Genomic DNA, 22544 nt, shown 5'->3' on the forward strand with positions numbered 1-22544 from the left:
TACCACTTCCCAGAAGTGGAAGACCCGTCGTAATCTAGGTATTCATGCATGTAGCCGAAAACGTTAAAGAAGTTAACGGACGAAAAAACCGACTCCGACTCGATAAATTTGGTAAATTTATCTACTGCAATTGATGCAGCGACTGTATCCTCTTCGATGAGCCGTTCAACGTAACTCTACGCGAAATTAGCAAAAGAACAACATAGTAAGACGTATAGCTAGCCTTCATGTTCCTGATAGTCTCAAACTTGAAGCCTTTGGACCAGGCATGAATAAAGTCATGCGCTTCTCGCCACTCGACGTCGTCCGCCGTCACAGATCCGTACACATTCTGGATCAATTTGTTTTCCTCAAAACAGCTGTGGAAAAAGAAATGGTTCCACCTCGTTGATCTGGACAGCTTCGCAACGCGAGCATTGTCCTCACTGACGGCTTCGGCGTGGTGATGGCGCTTCGCTCGTACCCGTTTCTTCGGGTTACGGAGGTAGGATTGGAAATCCTCGGGCTACTTAATGCGTCAGAGACTGGACTTCCTATATAATTTATATGAGAAAGGCAGTGCGCGGAGCATACTGGAAGACCTGGTTCATCATCTTCCGCTCCAGCATGGGAGCCGGACAGCGCCGGGTCTATGCCAGCAGCAGTGTTAGCCATCTCAAATATCGAGTTTAAGAGTGGTTATAGGTCATCTGAGTCTTATATAAGAAGCTCATCTCATTTATGACGTGTCTACCCGTATGATTAGGTCCAGGAGAGCATCATAGAGTTATGGTAGGAGCCGGATTGATAGGAACCCCCGAAGCTAAGCCGAATCTTAGCCGACGTTTTGCCTACCAAACCGTTAACCAACCGTTAACCAACCGCTAACCAACCGATAATTAAGCAAAACGATCGAGGAAATTTCCCGATTGAATTCTAAACCGCTGATATATCTAACCGTAGATAGACCGGTAGATTAGAATAGACGTTGGGAAATTTAGTAACGTTTAATAGAGAAACCGCATAGAGACTGTAGATTAGATTCATCAGTTACAAGGCAAAACGTCTGGAATTCCGCCTGTTATGTGTGAATTAACCGTCCAAAACCGGATTAGCGTAATCATCGGTTGATTACCAGATATTTTAGTAGCCCCCTGCGCCCTGCTGACGCGACGTCATTTCAGATCTCACAACCCGTCCAAGCTTCAGTCACGACAAACCCCGACGGTCTTGTCTCATCTTCAATTCTTCTCCTCACTTATCCACAATCCACCATCAATCCAAGTCAATTGAACCTCACCCGTTCAATAATCCTCCCACGATGGCAACCATGTTTGCCCGTCAGGTGTTTCAACCTGTTCGAACCCTTCAGACGGTATGTGTAATCCATACTTGAGCTTGCGATTATCTCGTCCTGTGCTGTATATGAAGCATGCATGCGTACAAATATTAATCATAGCTGCAGCAAGTCCGTCGGTATGCCAGCGAGGCGCCCAAGAGCGGCGGCGGATCGAACTCGCTCCTTATCGCCGGTTTCCTCGGAGCAGCCACTGCTGGAGGGTACTACTACCTGACCAGCGACAAGGCGGGCGCTGCGAAGGCGACGGCACCGACAACGCCATCGGAACCGGTGTTCAAAGGCGGCGATCAGGGATTCATTTCACTGAAGTTGGACAAGATCGAGACGTTGACTCATAACACGAAGCATTTCACCTTCAGCTTTGAGGATCCGAATGCGGTGGCAGGGTTGCCGGTTGCGTGTATGTCGACCATCGATTCTCATACCCACGCGCTACATGAACTAACGTGGATGCAACAGCGGCGATTTTGACCAAGTACAAGGGACCCGAGATGGAGAAGCCCGTCATCCGCCCCTACACGCCCGTCAGCGCGGTAGACGAGAAAGGCCACATCGACTTCGTGATCAAGAAATACGAGAAGGGGCCGATGTCCACGCACATGCACGACATGTTAGAAGGGCAACGGCTGGATTTCAAGGGGCCGATTCCCAAGTACCCATGGGAAACGAACAAGCACGAGCACGTCGTCATGATCGCCGGCGGCACTGGGATCACGCCCATGTACCAGGTGATGCGCCGGATCTTCGAGAACCCAGAGGACAAGACGAAGGTCACGCTGGTTTTTGGGAACGTGTCGGAGGGTGATATCCTGTTGAAGAGGGAACTGTACCACCTTGAGAACACCTACCCGCAGCGATTCAAGGCTTTCTACGTCCTGGACAGCCCGCCGGAGAGCTGGTCAGGAGGCGTTGGGTACGTGACGAAGGAGCTGTTGAAGACCGTCATGCCGGAGCCGAAGGAGGGGGAGAAGGTCAAGGTCTTCGTCTGCGGGCCGCCCGGCTTGTACAAATCCATCAGTGGCCCGAAGAAGAGCCCCGCAAACCAGGGGGAGCTGACGGGATTCTTGAAGGAGCTGGGATACAGCCCGGACCAGGTGTATAAGTTCTGAGTGACATCTCTCTACGCTAGATTCTTGGGGGCGTGAGGATAATCAGGTGCAAGGTTAGAGAGCATCTGCCACTCCGCTGTTCCAATAGAAGTTAGAAGCCATTCAATGATTTTGTCCAATTTTGTAACATCTAGTGAGATAATCATTCAATGAACTGCTGAAGTAAGACCCTAGCTGGATGTATGAAGGGTCCATTCTAGAGCACGGGCATCGACGTAATTGTGGACATGTTCCTAGATTCTGAAATTGCTGCAATAAACGCCCGAAACCGCAGTGTATATACAGATTTCGATGCAGCGTCGTTTTCTATGCTCACTCCGCCAATGCCGGAACCGCACCTGGACCTCCCAGTTCTCGGTCCAACCCTCCCGGAAATCTCCGTTCCACCGCGGGCTGGTCTGGGTATGTGAGCGAGCAGAGCCCTGCAACCCCGCCGATGAAGGCAATGAAGCAGGCGATTCCGCCGAACGCTTTCTTCGGCGGGAGATGGGGGTACGGATCTGGGGAGAAGACGCCAAGTATGTCGTTGTCCTCATGAACCGGCTCGCCGTACATTCGTCTGTCTTGCTCATCCCACCACGGAGCATACGGGTCACGCAAGATACGTTGCTGGGCGGGAGGGCTGACATAGCCACCGTTCTGTAGAAAATATTAGCGAATGTCCTTGGCCGGGTGGGGGTGTCGGGGCGGCGGTCGTACCATATCGGGATCTTCTTTGGCCGCGTCGGTGAAATCGTTCACGTTCTCGGCTTTCACATCGGCATAGTAACCCTTCGCCTTCCAGTAGCCTTCCACGGCCTCGTCGTGTTGCAGCTTAGCGGGATGTTCGGGAGGCGCAGCGTATCTCCTCACGCTGGTCAGGGCGGGTGATTGGGAGGTGACGAATTGAGGACGGCATGCTGCGCGGAATGCGCGAGCTGCCAGGGCTGTTCGGGACAGCATCTATGGGAATGGTTGATGAGTAGTTCGATGCGGAGAAGCTGGAGCTGAATGAGACTTACATTTGTCTAACGTGACGCTCAATTGAGCCGATGAATTGGATGGAGGAGGTGATAATAGCAGTAGTCTGCAGTCCAGTCGTTGGAGATGTGCCGTGTGGTTGTGGATGACAAGGCGCTAATCCCGCTCGGGGGTGCACGTGACCAACCACGTGAGATCGTAACCTGGATTTTGCCCGTTGCGCTTGCCTCCAGAACAACTGCACCTTCCCAATTACGTTTTCGTCTCTCACACCTGCAAATCCTCCTCCAACTCATATTAAATCTTTTCATAGCAATCAGCTCAATAAGACGTACCAATCGACACCAATATCGAAGTTAGAAACGTTGCCTTCGTCGAGCACGTGGTGGGTCAGTGAAGATTTCCCACTTCGGACCGGTTGCGATGCAAAGCAGCGTTGCCTCACCACCACCAGAGAGCAACGCCCATCATCAACATCTTGTGCACACCAACGGCCACCACGACGTGCATCCTGAGCTGGACCAGCAGCTTCAGAATGGCACACCGGAAGAAATCAAGAAGGAAAATGTTCCAAACGGCCTGAATCATGGCTCCTCTCTCCCTCCCGCCCTTCCATTAGACCAGTCCGAACCTCCCTCGAAGAGACGCAGGCTTGACTCCCAGAGACTGTCGCGTCCGCCATCACCACCGTGGAAGAAGGTTGCTGCAGAGGGGCCCAGCTCATTTCTAATCGATGGCAGACGGAAATCATCACGTACTAATACTGTCCCTTCTGAACCCGAACCGCCTTCTGGTAAACGACGCACCCGCGCCGAATCCAACACTTCCGTCACTCGACCAAGCTATGCCGCTCTACACAATGGGAAGCACTACGAGGCACCCACAAATGGCGCGATGTCCAGCCCCAAATCCACACCTCGACCCCCTCCAAACAAAGCTACTGGTCAAACCGAGTTCAAGAAACCAAAAGCCATGCTGCCAAACGGAGACAGGGCGCGAGGTGGAAAACACTCATCCTCTGCAGCAAACACATCACCCTCGAAGCCATCCGCCCAGACACACCCACGTCGAACCTCATCCTCTCGATCGAACATACAAGACCCGTCAACGAATACGCCTCCGTCACAAGGGTCAGCGCGCGGACGTGGTCGGGGCGGTCGCCCTCGAAAATCAGATATAATCTCTCGCGTTGGCCCCTCAGACTCACCTTCCGAACCCACCGCCCCATCCTCGGCTGGTCCTGCACGATTACGTCTACGTATACGAAATGCAAATCAACCCGAGCTGCGGCATCTCGGGACGCTCCCACCGCTGCGGAAATATAACACATTCCAAGAATGGCTATCGCATGATGACCCTTTCCAAGGTGACGAAGAAAGTAGGCCTTCGGTGGACAAAATCACATCGAAAGCAGACGAAATCATACGCCTGCAGAAAGCGTGCGGACCTGGTGGACCCCTAGAACACAAGGAGAACCTGTTCGATGCATTTGAAGAGGAGCAAGCGGGCCTGAAAGACCCATATCAAGCTTATGGAGCAGTATACAGCCATTGGGACCATGTCGTTGCACACGCCACTCATTTCCGCCGACTCATGCGAAGAGAAGCCCGTGCACATGTTGGTATGGCCAAGCGTATCGCCAATGAAGTTGCTGAGGAGGTCGCAACGAACCCGAAATGGGAGAGCAGGCGGTTGCCGGTGGATAAGAACGAGGTGTGGCGCCAAGAGGAGGCATGGCAGCGGCAGCGGTACAAGCAGGTCGTCCGGGATATGGCGAAGGCGTGGGAACTGGTCCGGGCGGAGGTCAAGAAAGAGAAGCTGCGGCAGTGGGAGATGGAGCAGCATGCGGAAGGAAAGAGAGCTCTGGATGATATGCTGGACAAGGCGAAGGTCTTAGTCGAGAAGCGAAGAAGGAGGAGCGAAGGCGCGGGAAGCGATGTAATGGATGAGAGCGACATGGACGACGACGAAGCCGAAGTCGAATATTTCGATGAAAACGAGCCTTTGATCGATAGCCAAATGCAGTCTGATAACGAAAAGGAGGACACAGAAAGGGTGGGATCAGATGAGGATGAAGACGAAGACCTGGATTCTGATGTCATGTCTTCTACGGATGACAGCGAAGAAGAAGTTCAACAAGACGCGGACGACGACGCGGGTCTGGACCAGGAAGCCTTGCGTCAAAAGTATTCGCACATACTTCAGGAGCAAGAAAGACTTGCCAACGGTGTGGAGGAGGCGGATGAAGACCATGCCTCAGAAACTGGCACGGATGCAGATCAATCTGCAGCGGACATGGACGAGGAAGATCTCGAGCCTGATGCTGTCCCTGGCGCCGAAGATCATACTCCAGACTCGGCGGAAGCCGATAGAGATTCCGACAAATCCAATGGCATCGACGTATCTGCGATCGAGCTGGACGAAGTCGATCCTATGCTTCTTGACGATGAAGACGAATCAACCGACATGGATAGCGATATGGGCACAGAAGAATCCGAAGAGGAAGAAAGCGGTAGCGAAGAGGATGAAGAAGAGGGGCCAAGCCTACTGGGATTCTTCTCTAAATCTAAGATCCAGCAAATGAAAGAGCAAGCGAAAGAGCATCTGGCTAACGGAGTTGATCACGATGATGAAGATTCCGCTTCTGTCCGTCATGACGAGGTCGAGATCGACGAGAAGCCTCACGACTCCGCAATGGATTCAATTACCGACCTTGCCGAGACAGATCCTGCGAAAGACGAATTGCTTCATAATGGACACGCCAGGGATAGTTCGATGGTCGATGATGATGAGATTGAAGAAATCGAACGCAAAGATCTGCCAGATACTACCATTAAGGATGTCTCTCGACCTTCTTCGATGGAACCCCAGACCCTCAACCAACCAAGCGTCCACACGGAGATTCCGTCCCTGCTACTTCGAGGTACTCTTCGGGAATATCAGCACCAGGGTCTTGATTGGCTTGCCGGGTTGTACTCGCAGAACACGAATGGAATTCTCGCAGATGAGATGGGTCTTGGCAAAACGATTCAGACGATTTCACTCCTAGCTCATCTAGCAGTACATCACCATGTCTGGGGTCCACATCTGATCGTCGTGCCAACGTCTGTCATGCTGAACTGGGAGATGGAGTTCAAGAAATGGTGTCCTGGATTCAAGATTTTGACCTATTACGGCACTCAAGAGCAGCGCAAGAAGAAGCGGCAAGGCTGGATGAACGAGGATCTTTGGAATGTGGTCATTACCAGCTACCAACTGATCCTGCAAGATGCACAGGCGTTCAAGAAGCGGAATTGGCACTATCTGGTGCTCGATGAAGCGCACAATATCAAGAACTTTCAGACACAACGGTGGCAGACACTCCTGACGTTCAAGACGCGTGCAAGGCTTCTTCTGACAGGAACCCCGTTGCAGAACAACCTTAGCGAGCTTTGGTCCTTGCTTTTCTTCCTCATGCCCGGCGGTATCGATGGCCAGGGAGGATTTGCAGAGCTTGAGAAGTTCACGAACGCCATGCGAAGACCGGCCGATCAGATCCTTGACCAAGGTCGGCAAAAGCTCGATCTTGAAGCGCAAGCCGCCGTGAACAAGCTACACGAAGTGCTCCGACCATACCTCCTCCGCCGACTGAAAGCGGATGTCGAAAAACAAATGCCCGGCAAATACGAGCACGTCGTCTACTGCCGACTTTCCAAAAGACAACGTCAGCTATATGACGAGTTCATGGGGCGGACAGATACGCGCAGAATACTTACCAGTGGAAACTACATGAGCATCATCAATTGCTTGATGAGCTTGAGAAAGGTCTGCAATCACCCCGATTTGTTCGAAACCAGACAGATTGTTACCAGCTTTGCTCTTCCGAAGTCAGTCATCGCCGACTTTGAGATTAAAGACCTGCTAGTCCGTCGCCGGTTGCTTGCCGACGGGTCTTCGGATAAGGTTGATCTTGACTTTATTGGCCTTCGTCCCGTCTCTGACGAAAGGATAACTACGGCCAACGCCCTGAGAACTCAATATCTCCAAGCAAGTCGGCAACTGGATTTCTATGCATCCAAACTGAGTCATGTGCTACAAGGTCGTAAAAACGTCGGCGTCTCGACGCTTGAATCGAACCTTGAAGAGATCAAATTTAAGGAGCAGCTTGGAGTGATGGAGCAACTTCGAACGACTGCAAGAATCACACGGGCAAGAACACTCAAACGGCCAATCTATGGGCTGGGGCTTGTGGAACTGGCAACGTTACGTCACACGAAAGGAGTGTATCCACGCCTCGGTCGAAGCATTGGTGCTGTCAGAGAAGTGGTATCAGATCTGCCTGAAGATGTCTCTCTCCCTTCCACGCCGGCATTTTCGGAAATGTTCTGCTCTCTCGAAGAGCGATCACGGAGCATGGAGATGACGGTGGCCAAGTTCGGCTGCATCACGCCTGCAGTTTATGCGAGCGACATGGCCGAGCTCTCCTTGTCCCCGGGTCTGATCAAATATGCTCGAGCATATGGACAGCAACAACATAATCCTCTCCACGAGGCGCAAGTGCGACTGTCGATTGCATTCCCGGATAAACGACTCTTGCAGTACGATTGCGGCAAGCTGCAACGACTCGACAAACTCCTCCGACAGCTCCAAGCTGGCGGTCATCGCGCCCTTATCTTCACTCAAATGACGAAAGTCCTCGACATCCTTGAATCGTTCCTCAACATCCACGGTCATCGCTACCTCCGCCTTGATGGCGCCACGAAGATCGAACAGCGCCAAATCCTCACCGAACGCTTCAACAATGACCCCCGAATCCTCTGCTTCATCCTTAGTTCTCGGTCAGGTGGCCTCGGCATCAACCTCACTGGCGCCGACACTGTCATCTTCTACGACCTCGATTGGAATCCCGCAATGGACAAGCAATGCCAGGACCGCTGCCACCGCATCGGCCAGACCCGCGACGTGCACATCTACCGATTTGTCTCCGAATACACCATCGAAGCCAACATCCTCCGAAAGAGCAACCAGAAACGTCTTCTCGACGACATCATCATCCAAAAGGGTGAATTCACCACCGACTACTTCAACCGCGTCACGTACCGAGATGCGCTACCCGACCTCGGAGACGATGCCGAAGCCTCCGCCGCAATGGACAAAGTCCTGGGTGACGTCACCGGCCTCGGCCAAGTCTTCGAATCCGTTGAAGATCGCGAAGACGCGGTCGCAGCGAAGACCGCCACGAACGAAATGCAGCACATCGACGCGGCCGACTTCAACGAGATGGCGGCCGTCAGCACCTCCTCTGGGAACGGCACGCCGAAAACGTCGGTGCCGCCCACCCCTGCTGACGGGATGGACGACTCTCGCACCGTCACGGTCCATCCAGAGACGATCGTCGAGGAGGTCCCGCACGTAGACGACTATATGATGCAGCTGATGCGCGAAGAGTTGAAGCATCTGATTGTGGTGCCACCGGGGCGGGATAAGAAAAAGAAGAAGGGGAACCCGGGAGGAGATCATCGGCGGCGGAGGAGGTAGGATGAGGTGACATGATTTTGTATGATTAGAGGACGATGAAAAGTCGGTTTGGGCGAACGGCGCACCGTGGCCGGTGCATGCATGGTTCGGGAGTCATCCACCGGGAGGCGAATTGATAGAACACAGAACGCATAGCGTGGGTTGGGGTTTGATGATTCCGGTTTGTATGATAGAAAATAATAAACCACGACGATGCCATACACATTGGACACCTTTCTGGGAACGATCACAGTGATATTTCTGATTCTCATACCGTACTTGTTACTTCCAGACCCGTTTCTAAGTATTAGTATGCGAGTCTGAAAATGTCCTTAACTAGTCCAATAACTAAAGGCTTTAACTCGTATCTATCATGAGGACAAAATATAACAGTGGCTTCCACTCCATACTATAAACTATAACCCCAGTGCGTCACGTAAATCCTGATATGCTTGGTCAGTAGTTGTATTTACTATGTAATGGAGGGATTGCTTGCCATTAACTTCTTCAGCTTCTCCTGAGTTGAACCTGGATCGGATTTGCTGAGGCCTAGCTTGGCTAACTGGAGCTTATGTGTCTGTTGTTGCCGAATGTACTATGGGTAAGCGCACTGGTTAGTGGAGCATTATTGCCGTATGATCCAATTTCTCACCTCTTCAACGGTGTCTTGCATAATGTATCGAATAATTGTAACTCTCTTGTCCTGGCCCATACGCAAAACACGGCCGATTGATTGGCATTCTACCGTGGGATTCCAATGCGACACTGGTAGAACCTTCGCCTTCAGGGGTGGAAAGTGACAGTGACGAGGGTCCTGCAGACGATGCGTACCCCCCTGACTCGGAAATGAGCCGATTAATAGGCCGGGGAAGAGACAGCTTTTGGGAAGTGATGTGAACCGGTCTCTTTGGTGCACCTACGGTTCCTTGATCAGCTCCTTTCAAGGCCAATTTCCTACCCCCAAAGCCGGCTAGGTAGCCATATCCATCTTCTCGAAGTTTGACTCCATAAAGATTCCGACGATTGGAGATGAGGAGTGCAAAAACGTAGAGCTCAGTTCCCCTGAAGAGGGTACCGTTTGGTTTCACGAATTGTGCACCGATAACGAGTGCTGTCCTGGATGTATGCGTGTAATGAAGGTCCGGAGAAACCTGCCCGTTGATGCTAACCCTGTAAGTCCTCAAGTGGTGGATATTCTGGAACGAATCATCCATCTCACTGTGTCGAAGGATTTGCCCATTGTCGAGAACACGTTCATGACTCCAATTCACCTTGCCCTGAAAGGGGACACCGGGAGTTGGGGTTTCAGTGTAGTCGATATCGAACTTGACGAACTCACCCGTCGTGAGTGCATTCTTGCCTGGTGGTGTGGCTCTCTCGCCCCGCTCATGCCAATCTGCCACGTCTGCTGCCGCCGCAATCGTCGCCGCAGTGGCCGAAGCCGCAAACAAGCCTGCTGCAATACCATTGCTGGTTGACAGAGAAATCCCAGCATTAGTGCAACAGGAGACGGAAGGGTCATTTTCCTCGAAAGTCCCTTCAGGTCCAGACGAAGCTTCATCTCCATCTGAAACGGCGACAATGGCGCCGGCAACAGCCAAAATCGTCGCGACAACCCACCCCACGACTTTCGACCAAGGATAATCAAAGGCAAAGGACCATGAGTGCCACGGTACACAGGTGAAGGAATGAGAAGCAGAGTCCCAGATTTGACGAAGATGGAAAAATGTACGTATTCACCAATAGCAGGATCTTTGCCTGTGTTGTCACCTCCGGAGCCGCTACAGCAGCAGCAGCAATTGCCATTGCCATGGGTGCCATCATGATCACCGCCGATAGGTGGAGGTCTCGGTGTGATGGCACGATCGACGTGGACATACAGCGAGCCTTGAGGTACTCTAACCTCAAATGATTTGGTCGGCTTGTTGAAGCTTAGCCCTAGGACGAAGATCTTTTTCAGCACCCGGATAAAAGTTCTCTCAGAACCTGAGTGCTGTTGGATGATGAAGGATATGACCGTCTCTCCAGGCGTTGCTCTCTTGAAATCGGCATCAAAGATTTATTTGAAGGAGGCTTGAGTGAGAACAGTCCCATTCAAAGGCCGATTGATTAACAGAGGAGCGACGATATTTGGATCGGCGATGCCTTCCTCATAGATAGAAATGCCGCTCAAATCGGCTCCTCCATCGTTGCGGGTCTCCACATTGATCAGTTGATTGCCGATGTTTGACACAAATAAACCATCGGGATTCATCATTCCATTTGCCGGATTCGTCGCGTAGGGCCGGAACGGGATACCGGCTGGAATAGCAAGCGTACTTGCTGTAATAGTAGCAAGAGCAGGGCGGGCACTCCCTACGACCACGATGGCTACACCAACCAACAATGCGACCGTTCTCGTCATGTTGCTCAACCAGAACGACGGCAGCAGATTGGTCACGGTCCTTTTCCGGGAACTTGACAAGCGCGTGGAATCGCTCGGAGTCATTCGGACGCAGATTTTTCAATTCGACTTTAGTTTTCCCTCCTTTCGGGGCGGGAGCACCGAGCACCTAATCGGTAACCAATGCTGACTCGGTTGCTTTGGTTGCATTGTTGCATTTCGGAACTCCCAACATTTTGAGTGTCGGTGCAAAGAGCTCCTCAGGCGCGGGCCCGATAGAGAGTTTAGCTGTAGTATTAGGGAAAAGCCAGCCGCTGCCATTGGTCTTAATAAGGAAAATTGCCTGGGGGGATCGAAAACAATGTCAACATTTCGCTGAGCAACATGACGATTGTGTATGTCCCATCCAGTGTTAGGATGCGGTTGTACCGCATCATTCGTGGCGGATGCTTCGCAAATGATACATTCATGGCTGTTGTTGATCCATTGAGGGACCCAAGCGCCGACACAGAGGACTAGTTTGGTCTCGCCGCTCTCCAATGAAAAATCACTCGTTCCTACGAGCTGAGAGTTGTTCGGTGTTGGCACTATAGCGGGATTTCATATCCAAAATTTGATAGTCGCTCCTTGCGTTCGCGATCTTCCAGCGTTCTTGATGGATGCAAGGATGTAGATGGGTACATTCCTGGTGGGAATAGCTGGACTTGGGTCATCCGGGGTGTTGTGCAGAACGATATTTGGGTTGAAATAGAGTGGAAAAGGTGCAGAGCTTCGGCCGTCAAAGCGTAGTTCGGCCATGATACTGTTTCGGTTCCCTTTCTGGGAGCCCAGTCAGAAGTCTGAGTTGTTCTTTTCAGGGCTAGAGTCTCCTTTCGGCCTTGTGATGATATTATAAATAGAGAGTGAAGAAATATGAAGAGTTAGGAACTTCAATTCACCAACCCTCCTTTGGACTATACGAGACTATATAAGGCGTTGCGTCTCTCCCTTCGAAGAGCATTAGGGTTGAGAGTCCAATCGTCCAATGATACTTGATCTGGCCAAAGTTATCAGCTCGAAGCATAGTCTGCATGTGGCGTTGCTCAGCTCAACAAGTGAGAACCAATCGAGGAATACCGTGGAGCAGTAAGAATTGCGGGGTAGACTGTAGTAATAGTACGAAACATTCTCTTTGAGTAGTGATAGAACCGATCCGTGTGCCCCTCGAGTTGAGATGTGTTGGGGGATCCAACCACCGGCGAACCCTTTCTCACCGTATGCAGGACACACGTCGACACAAAACTTGACGCCACCGTAAGAGACCAACCACGCACGGCTAATATAAAGTACTAGATACTGCGACTGCAAAGAGAAATACGTATGCCCAGAATCGAGCCCACCTTTGAGTCACAACTGGATATCATTTGCGAGATACTAAGGGGGGCCGAAAGGGGTAGATAAAAGAAATCAAAGCCTGTCACATAATAGAATGACAGAAAATTAAAAGGAAAGATCTGAGTACGGCGCTGGAAGCAGCTGCTAAGAGCCTAGAACATGCTGTGGCTGAATACCTAGTGATGGTGCTGTGGTCGGTTGAGACGTTGGATGGATCACGAGGGCTGGATGTGAAGGGAGCGGCCAGGATGAAGCGCAGTGGTTGCATATTGGATGCGTTGTCTTCAGTTCAGGACATGAATTCATCCGGCTATCCAGTAGCAAAGACATGCATGAGATACTCAACTTGAAAGCGAAAGTTGTTCTGCGATTACCCCTGGTGATGCTTCAGAGAGCTGAGCTGAAAGAAATCTGTTTCCATTTTGGATGATCCATAGCAAGGGGATATTGAGAGCTGCATAGGTATTACCCTCCGGCTAGTCAGGGTAAAGCCAAGGACCACGTTGTCTGATTCCTGACGTCGGCGTAGGACCATTGAAGGGGTATGATCATTTGATGAAAGTGAGACGTGATCAACATTCAGGTTGAAGTTGAAGAAGAATGAGGTTGGAATAATGTTGGATCGTCAGGACTCAGGACGGTCAGGTGTGAAGGATGGCTTAGTAATCAATGTTGTTCCCGGGCCTAGACCAATTCCGATCTAATTAGACCATCTCCCCAGCCGTTCAATAATCAATCGTTCATGCGATTGTTCATACGACGGTTATGGGATCTAACTTACTCCTCCCCACGTCGAAGAACATCACCGTACTCAGACCGCTACCCATTCCCTTGCTGCATGTGGACTGGTTTATGCACTTTGTAGCAATCAAGGGCACCATGTTATGCCTCCATTAAAGGAACTTCGGGATTCCCACAACTCGAAGAGTTATGACTTCGAACTCGCCCATCCCTCCGACGCTCCGCAACCTCATTCGTGATGGCCTAGCTAGGGCAGATCGTTTCGCCTCCAAATCGGCTTCGCAAGTGGCTCGACTTCGTACCACTGGAGGGAACTCTAAGCCACTAAGTGCTCGAACACTCCGTCGCCATTTTCTCACCCTGCCCGGTGTCCTGATAGTTCTTTGGATATATACCTTATATTGGGGGGAGCGCTCCGTGTTTTCCAAGAGTATCCCTGAATGTCAATGGGAGAATTGGGAGAGTTGGGTATGTGCTTGACCTCAGAAGTCGTCACGAAAGTCTAACGCAAAGCAGCCTGCAGATGCGAATCCTCACCGCGTGGTGTTCGTTGCGGATCCGCAACTGGTTGACCCCCACACCTATCCAGGACGACCATGGCCTCTTTCGACACTGACGATCAAGTACACCGACCGATACTTAGAGCGAAATTACCGAAAGATACGATGGGACCTGGTGCCAGACAGCGTCATCTTCCTGGGCGACCTCTTCGATGGCGGCCGAGAGTGGGCCACTTCTGAGAGCGAAAGCCCCGAAGCCCAATATCATCGATACAAATCTCAATATTGGTTGGGGGAGTACGACCGGTTCGCAAAAATATTCTTCGACCTACCGGTGCAGGTTTCTTCGGGCAGCAACAGGAGGGATGATGCATGCAACTTATTAGCAAGTCTACCTGGAAATCATGACCTTGGATTTGGCATAGGCATCCAAGAACCGGTTCGAGGTCGATTCAACGCATATTTTGGAGAGAGCAACCGGATAGACATCCTTGGAAACCATACTTTTATTTCCGTTGACACCGTATCCCTGAGTGCAAAAGACGATGACCAGGCAAGAGAACGGGAAGACCTTTGGGGACCGCCTATGGAGTTCTTGGACACTGTCAAGTCTATGATTGGAAAGTCAGTCCAACGGGAGACCTCGTGGCGATTCAATGGCACCCTGCCCACCACCCGGTTTCGCCATGAGTTGGTCGAGACCGAGCAACTAGCAATAAGCAAGCTATTCAACGATGCCCCGTCGTCTCCATGGGAAGGATCCGTGTTTCCTTCTGTTCTTCTCAGTCATGTACCGCTCTATCGGCCCCCAGGAACCCCTTGCGGTCCTTTGCGAGAAAAGTGGCCTCCATCATCGCCGCCCAAAGGCCAGTCGGAGCCATTGGCCAATGATGAGAGGAACGCCATTGCCGTTCAGAGGGGGTATCAATATCAAAACGTCCTAACTCCTGAGACATCCAAAAAGATCACAGGGAGCATTGGCACACTCAAGTATGCTTTCTCCGGAGATGATCACGATTACTGTGAAGTTGTCCATCGTGGGTACCAATCTTCTGGGAGCGGGATCCGGGAGATCACAGTCAAATCGTTGTCCTTGGCTATGGGTATACGGCGACCGGGCTTCGTCATGGCCAGTCTTTGGAATCCGGTTGATGAGACCGGGGCCCCGCTTTCTTCTGCGAAAGATTTTTCTACGCAGCAAACAATGCAGACACAACTCTGCCTCCTTCCTGATCAGCTGGGGGTCTTCATCCGCTACGGTATTCTGTTTGTCTTTACTGTTCTCCTTCTTACCATTAGCGCGGCGCACACGGCTTTCTTTTCATCACGGACGGATGCATCCAGGGACATGCCTCTTTTACCAATTACGAACATTTCATCTTCGGCCGAGAACGAGAAGGCGGAGCTATCGCAGTTTAGAAATCATCGAAACCCCAGCTCGAACGAGTCTTCCTCGTCCCAGACTTCTACGTCTGAGGCAAGAAATAAGTTATGGGAACGAACACAGACTGCGCGGACAAGGAGTTCTAGTCCCATCGGCGGATATGGCCTGCCCCCGAGCCGGCAGACATATACGCCACCTCTCATTGATCATGCAGGAACGTACGCGGTCGAGTCTAATTTGAACCATTCGTATTACCCGAGTCACCAGGGTTATCGCTCTATCGCACGACGGCGGCAGGGTTTGGGACTCTTTTTGTATGAGATTCGGATGGGTTTTGCAAAGGTCGGAGTTGTGCTATTGTGGTACACATACCTCCTCTGGAATGGGTAGGGCGGTAATCGGAAATTTTGGATCTGTATATATCTACTACATCCCTGCCTAACGACCTTGTTAAAGTATTCGAATGCCTAAAGATTTACACCATTCAGCAAAACCGTCAACCTATTACTATACCTTGCATTGGTGATAAATGACTTGTATATGCAGATCTCATCATGATCTTGAAGTGAAATCTGCTGCTACAACGCTGTAGTCCTGGTATGATCACGTGCGTTCTAAATATTCCATTATTATTGATATCGCGACCCGACATCTAACTCGATATCACCCCTCCGAGGATAATCGCAATGTCGGACCCCAAGGACGACGATGAGAACCTCTTAAAACGACTAAACGCACTCAAACAGTCGAGGGTGCAATTTTCAGACGGTCCAGCTACCTCGACTACTGCGGACTTGACCTCCCGGTTCCAAGGTCTACGAGCATCAAGTCAGACCCCTGAAACCCCGACATTAGATGACGAAAGAGATATCCTCGAAAGTCACTTTTCCGCAGAGGACGATGGATTTGAGCAGCTACTGAAAGAGCTGGACCAAGACGCTTCAAAACAGATCGGCCGTACAGAAGAGGACGACATCAAGCGGTTACTGGACGAGGCGCATCAGGTTTTAGATGCCGCTAAGGATGATATTGAGGGATCGGGCAGACTCATGAAAGATGAGACAGTTCAACTTAATGATGAAATGCAGAAATCGCAAGACCCCAGTCCCGATGATGCCGAAGAGTCCAAGGAGACAGAAGAGGAGGAGACAGCGAAGGTCATGGAGCAGGCATTGGACCATGCTCAATTATCTCCTAAAGACGAACAAGAAGACGGCAAATTTGGCGACACAGACGACCCAGGCCCCTTGGAAAAGTCTTTCGACCTTCCAGCTGTGCCAACAGGTCAGCTCCCACTCCACGACGTAGAGTCGGAAGTGCAGGACAATGATTTGGCCGCGCGGTTCTCCAGCCTTTCGCTACCGTCTGCTCCAACGTTCAAACCAGGCGACATGGCGAAGCGGAAGAAAACCACCGAGCCATCTGATGAAGAGGTAGGAGGTTGGTGTATCATATGCATGGACGACGGGGAGGTTTGCTGTTTGGGATGCGACAAGGACGTCTACTGCAGGAAATGCTGGTTTGAAGGTCATCAGGGTGAGGATGCGCTCTTCGAGAATAAGAGTCACAAGTGGGTGAAGTTCCAGAAGCTCAAGCCTTAATGTTCAAATGTCCTACGTCATGGGGTTATGAAACGGGCCCGTCACAACGCCCGAAAGAGGCAACACAAGATGGTCATAAGATACATATTAATCCGGAAAGCACCTCAATTCTCCGAACACCGTCGCCTGTATTGTACACAGAGCCAAACACATCTGCCTTGCCTGGACTCACCCTACCCCCTGAACATCCGACTAAACACGCCACCGGCAATATTCCTCGCGAGGCCGCTTGAGTACATAGCGGTCGACGCAAAATTCGTCGCTTGTGAGAACTTATCGCATCGTGAGAATGCAAGGGTATTCGTGATCGTCAGGATGAGTGCAATAACTGCGAGGTTGTCAGCCGGGAATCGCCCAGTCAATTGCTAAGTTGGATTCTTCGGGAATACGTACCGACCAAGCTCAAGGAAATGAACTCCAGCTTGACGCATGCAATAATCGCAAACGCCACCCATAACACGGGCTGAACGTATAACGCCAGCCAGAAGAATCGTTTGTCCGTCGCGTTCACGGACCGCGCCTCCGGGTCCGCCGACTCAAATACCCAATGTGAATCTCCTGTTTGTGGATCCACTTCGTTCCACCACCGTAGGCCGACGAGTCTTCTGCCTGCTATATTTTTCGAGTAGTAGAAATCGGCGGCAAGGAGGAGGACGGTGATGATGAACATGAGAACACTGTCATCTGGTTAGATGGGTTTCGGAACCGGATGCTTGCCGTGGCGACACTCGGGCGACTCACAAGTTGTCAGTGAAGAAGAGACCGAAGAGATAGACGAATAGGCTTGCTGTTCGACAGTTAGCAGCATATTCTTTCTACCATGTTTGCGTGAAGCGGTGGCCGAGAACATACAGATTCGGAAGCCTAGGAAGCATAACAAAGTGATGGGATGGCTGCTGAGCCGCCAGGTAAGCGATCCAGCCTGTTGATTTTCCATGATCACCAGCGACACATCTACTGTACGGGTTTATATGATTTCGTTGTTGGATTGCATCGCAAGGAGCTCAAGCTTCATGTTTCGAGATGTCCAGGTGTTGCGTTCGTATGCAAGTGGACCCTGATATTGAATATTACCTTAGTAATACCACTAGTGATACATACGTGTTTTAGTTTCCCAAATTAATCTTAGCGTTGTTTCAGTGGTTGATCCCCTTCCAAGCCGCGGGCATCGTCGGGAATAGACCGGCTGTAGCGATTTACCTTGAAGCGATGGATAATTGCCGTGACGATGCCTCGTTTTTCATGATGGAGATGAGTTGAACATATAACTTGGTTTTAATTATAAACACCCATTAGTGAAGAGAAAATGGCTTCAGCAGTAGTCCGCAGAGCTCTGCTCTATGGTTAGAACACACACTCCCCTATTAAATTCAACGCTGACCCATATTACAGTCCCGGCATCTTCGAGGAAGATGTTGGACAAGTCTCGCGGGCTTTCTGTTGATTGTGTAGCGTACGATTTAGAAGACTCCGTGACCCCCTCCATGAAGCCAGAGGCTCGACGGAATCTCCGAGAAATACTCGCTCTTGAGCGTGCCCAAGGTATCCGGGAACAAGCCGTCCGTATCAATGCTGTCGAGAGCGGCCTCGCTCTGGATGACCTGGTGGAAGTGGTATATATATGTCTCCGTATTCCTCCAGTATCTTTTCTGACCTTTCTTGTTAGCTGAAAGCTCCCAACCTCGATGCAATCGTCGTCCCCAAGGTCCAATCTGCTTCGGATCTCCACTTCGTTACAGATGTCTTACGGCACACATTGCCGGACAGACACCCATCATCGCCCACTCAAGGATCAGGAAAGGAGCCAATCCGGGTGATAGCTTTGATCGAATCTGCTCGTGCTCTGATGGATCTTTCGAGCATCTGTGGAGCATCTCCTTATCTCAGCGGCCTGGTATTCGCTGCCGAGGACTTTGCGTTGGATCTTTCAATCCGGCGGACCCCATCATTGCAGGAATTCCTATACGCGCGTTCCGCCATTTCAACGGCCGCCCGGGCGTTTAATCTGCCGTCAGCGATCGATCTCGTCTGCACGTCCTTCAAAGGGGAACAGGGGATGAAGACCCTGGAAGCGGAGTGCGAAGGAGGAAAGGATCTCGGCTTTAATGGCAAGCAGCTGATTCACCCGTCTCAGGTGGAGATTACGCAGAGAGTTTTCTCACCGGTGGAGAAGGAAGTGGAATGGGCAGCGCGCATCGTCATTGGGGACCAGAAAGCGATCGACCAAGGAAGGGGAGCGTGGACGATGGATGGGAAAATGATTGATGCCCCAGTTGTGGGCAAGGCGAGATCAATATTGGACAGGGGCAGGGTCTGCGGCTATGATGTAGATGCTGTTATGACTCGATGGAAGGGTCAAGAGCCGGAATAGGTCATGATACCTTTTAGCCCACAAGAAGTGTTGTACTCACGCCACGCGCCCAACATATCCCCATATATTGGGCGCTGGCCACCCCAACCAACATAGAAATGAACCAAGAGATGAGATTTCCTATATGGCGCCCAAAATAATGAATTAACATACAAATTTGGTAGTAGATCTTTGCAAAACCATCCAATCTAGTAATCTCCCGACTGGATTAATTTCTAATCGCGTTGGGCGGGTTGTATCTTACTTTTGAAGATCTCCCGCCACGAGGTCGAAAAAACATCACGAATTAGAAACTCCTCCCATCCACCGAATCCACGCGTTATCGGCATGATTACGATGTAGATTTAGAGGCGGTTAGTCTCTTACGATCCTGACGAGCTTTTTGGCGTGCTTCCTTCGCTTTTTCAGCCTTCTTCCGAGCTGTTTCCTTCTTCTTCGCCTCCTTGCGGCCCGCCTGGAGCGGGATCTGGTGCCATTGAGGCGGGCGAGGATACGACGGTATAGAGTTTGGGCATCAAAATACCGCGCCGCAGCCGCTGCATTAGGCTGTTCGCCTATACGGATCGATTAAGCAGCCAATTCTGCGTGTTTCTCCTCGAGTAAATATTCAGATATGATGGGTGGTGGTGAGTATTAGGTAGGGCAAAAAACCGTGATAGAAATTGATGGTCTTGACTGACGAACTTAAGCAGAGTAGAACACAACGAAACAATGTCGGTAGAATATCAGGAAAAATACTAATTCCTTTAGAATTGGTAGATCTTTTAATTTACCACCAAATTTGTGTAGAAACCACAACGGGAGGCGAACTAACGGGAAACGTCGCGTTGGAGATCATTCTATGTTGGTTGGGGTGGTATGTTGATTGGGGTGTCCAGCGCCCAATATATGGGTATATGTTGGGCGCGTGGCGTGAGTAAGGTATTATTCTTTGGTTTGCTCTGCGAGTCCTACAAGGACGACAAAGATCCACCTGATGACTTGGATATAAGAACCTTTATTTGCATACCAGAGTACACTCATCCTGAGCCCTAGTAGTATTGAAAAGCATATAACACCAACAGTCTCTGGATTACTCGTTATCAGAAACGCATATAATTGCGCCATACGACGTAAGCTGATAGTTGGTAAGATGGATGACAGATTCCAGGCTTCAGGTGCCCCGCTAACACACAACACTATTATCTCAATCCCGAGGCACTTGGCCTTAGAACTTCACTTGTAGACAGGCAAAAAGGTCCTCCTCCGGTATCTACAAATAACAGTTACCCTACTTTCGATTATAAGGGAATTAAAGAACCTAGACAGTTACATGTACCGCTTAGGTGGTGATATAATTAATAGTGACATAAGTCCAACCCCGCAATGGCTACCCCGAAACCGGAGAAGTTGTTGTGTGTTCTACCACTTCCAGCACCGCCAAACTTGGAACAGCAGATGAAGGAGAAACATCCTGAGATGGATTTCGAGTATATATTTCATCGCTTTGACACGAGGAATGCTCTAGCCTGCGTGAAGGATATTGTTCCTCCTGGTCAGTCCGACTTAGTCAGACATCCATGCCTTTCTTCGAACCACTTCCAATTACTGGATATGCAGTCATCAATTGAAAGATCTTCATCTCTAACCAAAATGAGACAGAAAAATTCCAGTCTGCCACAGTACTGGTTACGTTGACCATGCTTCCCGATCCGGCCGACTGTCCTAATCTGGAGCTCATTCATGTTTTCTCAGCGGGAACGAATCACATTGCCAATCATCCCATTTTTACGAACACGAAGATCCCGATATGCACCGCTACTGGCGTCCATGGGCCTCAGATTGCGGAATGGGTGCTCATGACTCTCCTCGCTCATAACCACCTCCTGCCGCGGATGTATGAGTTCCAAAAGAAGCATCTCTGGGAGCGGGAGCGGACGATGGAATTTCATCGTGTGCGCGACCTTGTAGGCCAGCGGATAGGCGTGCTCGGGTATGGCAGCATTGGACGGCAAAGTAAGTAAATTGCCCCTTACTACATGTGCTATATGTCTACCGTGACACTCTCTTGGTCCTGAATATGCACACGTGCTTCTGAGCTTTGTCTTGCACTTGGATCTGTTTGAGATCGCAAAGCTAATAATCGAACTTTGTCGGCGAACAGTCGCGCGAGTCTCGAAAGCAATGGGGATGGATGTCATTGCTTACACGGCCACGCCGAAGAAAACTCCCGAAGCGCGCCAGGATTCTGGGTATATTGTCCCGGGAACGGGGGATCCGGATGGAAGTATCCCGAGTGCCTGGTTTGGGGGATTGGATAAAGATTCGCTGCACAACTTCCTGGAGCAGGATATTGATGTGTTGGTGTTATCCTTACCATTAACGTATGTCTTATACTTGGTGCACGATCCTTCTTCTGGCAGAGGAGGAGCCTGCACTTTCAGACGTATGGGAGATGAAGCCATCGCCATGGCTTCCGGAACAAAGCTGACATATCCAGGGCCAAAACGCGCCACTTGCTAGGGGAAGCGGAGTTCGAAATTCTGGCCAAGAAGCAGGCATTCCTAGTCAACATCTCGCGTGGAGAAATCATTGACCAGCCGGATTTGATTCGAGCCCTGGAGAAAGGCTCATTGCGAGGTGCAGCTCTCGATGTGACGGATCCTGAGCCGCTTCCGAAAGATGATCCCTTGTGGGACGCGCCAAATATTCTGATAGCCCCTCATATCAGTGGCGTTGGGTCGGCATACTCAGAGAGAGCCTTTCAGATATTGGACATCAATCTGACGAGAAGGGCGAAGGGAGAGAAGTTGATAAACGTCGTTCAAAGGGAGAGGGGTTATTGAAAGCGGAATTCAAGACTTGGAGCATGCCTTTCCTCAAGCATACATAGACTCTTCTCAGCTAATAAACACGACAATGACTTGAACATCCAAAAGGTAGATTTGCGATCTCACGCCATTTCTGCGTACTTCGGAGTACTCTGCTTGGCTTTCCCTCAAGCCACGGAAATCCGAAATAAATTTACCTGAAGGATAAAGTCGTCGAGAGCACATCTTAACCTCTGAAATTTACTCAGATCAGGAAGAACTTGATCTTGTATGCATTAGCCTTCAAGCTTTCTCCGCCGCTGCGCTCCTCCTGGTGTATCGAAGTCAGCCTACTGCACTAAGTGCAGTAGCGGGTGCCACTGGTTGTTTGTATCCATTGCTGCTGATTCTTGAACCATTTTCACATGAGTATGCACTCACGATGTAGCCATACGAAAACCAAGCCGTGCCCTAATCGGACGGGACAGCCCTTTGGC

At 50.7% G+C, this 22544-nt stretch overlaps 9 protein-coding genes across 9 annotated transcripts; 6 read left to right on the forward strand and 3 right to left on the reverse strand.

Annotated features, from left to right (window-relative positions):
• Positions 1–81: 81 nt before the first annotated feature.
• Positions 82–657, reverse strand: P152DRAFT_458546 (uncharacterized protein; the record flags this gene model as incomplete). Its single annotated transcript, XM_033679486.1, has 1 exon — positions 82–657. The coding sequence occupies one exon, from the start codon at positions 652–654 to the stop codon at positions 337–339; it is 318 nt and encodes a 105-aa protein (XP_033533767.1). The 3' UTR covers positions 82–336.
• Positions 658–1163: 506 nt separating this feature from the next.
• P152DRAFT_458547 (ferredoxin reductase-like protein) lies at positions 1164–2645 on the forward strand. The gene is made up of 3 exons (XM_033679487.1): positions 1164–1354; positions 1445–1739; positions 1799–2645. Exons 1-3 carry the CDS (start codon positions 1310–1312, stop codon positions 2446–2448), a joined length of 990 nt encoding a protein of 329 aa, XP_033533768.1. The 5' UTR covers positions 1164–1309; the 3' UTR covers positions 2449–2645.
• A 115-nt stretch (positions 2646–2760) lies between these two features.
• P152DRAFT_507521 (uncharacterized protein) lies at positions 2761–3346 on the reverse strand (the record flags this gene model as incomplete). Its single annotated transcript, XM_033682538.1, has 3 exons — positions 2761–3087; positions 3148–3236; positions 3301–3346. The coding sequence occupies 3 exons, from the start codon at positions 3344–3346 to the stop codon at positions 2761–2763; spliced, it is 462 nt and encodes a 153-aa protein (XP_033533769.1).
• Positions 3347–3657: 311 nt separating this feature from the next.
• P152DRAFT_458548 (uncharacterized protein) lies at positions 3658–9132 on the forward strand. Its single transcript, XM_033679488.1, has one exon. The coding sequence runs from the start codon at positions 3832–3834 to the stop codon at positions 8923–8925; it is 5094 nt and encodes a 1697-aa protein (XP_033533770.1). The 5' UTR covers positions 3658–3831; the 3' UTR covers positions 8926–9132.
• A 4259-nt stretch (positions 9133–13391) lies between these two features.
• P152DRAFT_514318 (uncharacterized protein) lies at positions 13392–15787 on the forward strand. Its single transcript, XM_033682853.1, has 2 exons — positions 13392–13870; positions 13919–15787. Exons 1-2 carry the CDS (start codon positions 13592–13594, stop codon positions 15674–15676), a joined length of 2037 nt encoding a protein of 678 aa, XP_033533771.1. The 5' UTR covers positions 13392–13591; the 3' UTR covers positions 15677–15787.
• Positions 15788–15959: 172 nt separating this feature from the next.
• On the forward strand, positions 15960–17029 carry P152DRAFT_458551 (uncharacterized protein). Its single transcript, XM_033679489.1, has one exon. It carries the CDS (start codon positions 15973–15975, stop codon positions 16885–16887), a length of 915 nt encoding a protein of 304 aa, XP_033533772.1. The 5' UTR covers positions 15960–15972; the 3' UTR covers positions 16888–17029.
• A 31-nt stretch (positions 17030–17060) lies between these two features.
• On the reverse strand, positions 17061–17824 carry P152DRAFT_397395 (golgi apparatus membrane protein-like protein tvp23; the record flags this gene model as incomplete). Its single annotated transcript, XM_033676408.1, has 4 exons — positions 17061–17215; positions 17281–17564; positions 17629–17674; positions 17740–17824. The coding sequence occupies 4 exons, from the start codon at positions 17822–17824 to the stop codon at positions 17061–17063; spliced, it is 570 nt and encodes a 189-aa protein (XP_033533773.1).
• A 369-nt stretch (positions 17825–18193) lies between these two features.
• On the forward strand, positions 18194–19258 carry P152DRAFT_449432 (beta subunit of citrate lyase; the record flags this gene model as incomplete). The annotated part of the gene is made up of 3 exons (XM_033678110.1): positions 18194–18230; positions 18280–18500; positions 18554–19258. The coding sequence occupies 3 exons, from the start codon at positions 18194–18196 to the stop codon at positions 19256–19258; spliced, it is 963 nt and encodes a 320-aa protein (XP_033533774.1).
• A 1143-nt stretch (positions 19259–20401) lies between these two features.
• On the forward strand, positions 20402–22110 carry P152DRAFT_26553 (2-hydroxyacid dehydrogenase). The gene is made up of 4 exons (XM_033674826.1): positions 20402–20792; positions 20900–21253; positions 21402–21621; positions 21738–22110. Exons 1-4 carry the CDS (start codon positions 20624–20626, stop codon positions 22081–22083), a joined length of 1089 nt encoding a protein of 362 aa, XP_033533775.1. The 5' UTR covers positions 20402–20623; the 3' UTR covers positions 22084–22110.
• The last annotated feature ends 434 nt before the right edge of the window (positions 22111–22544 follow it).

This window comes from Eremomyces bilateralis (assembly GCF_010015585.1).
Source record: "Eremomyces bilateralis CBS 781.70 unplaced genomic scaffold P152scaffold_10, whole genome shotgun sequence".
Lineage (NCBI taxonomy): Eukaryota > Fungi > Ascomycota > Dothideomycetes > Eremomycetales > Eremomycetaceae > Eremomyces > Eremomyces bilateralis.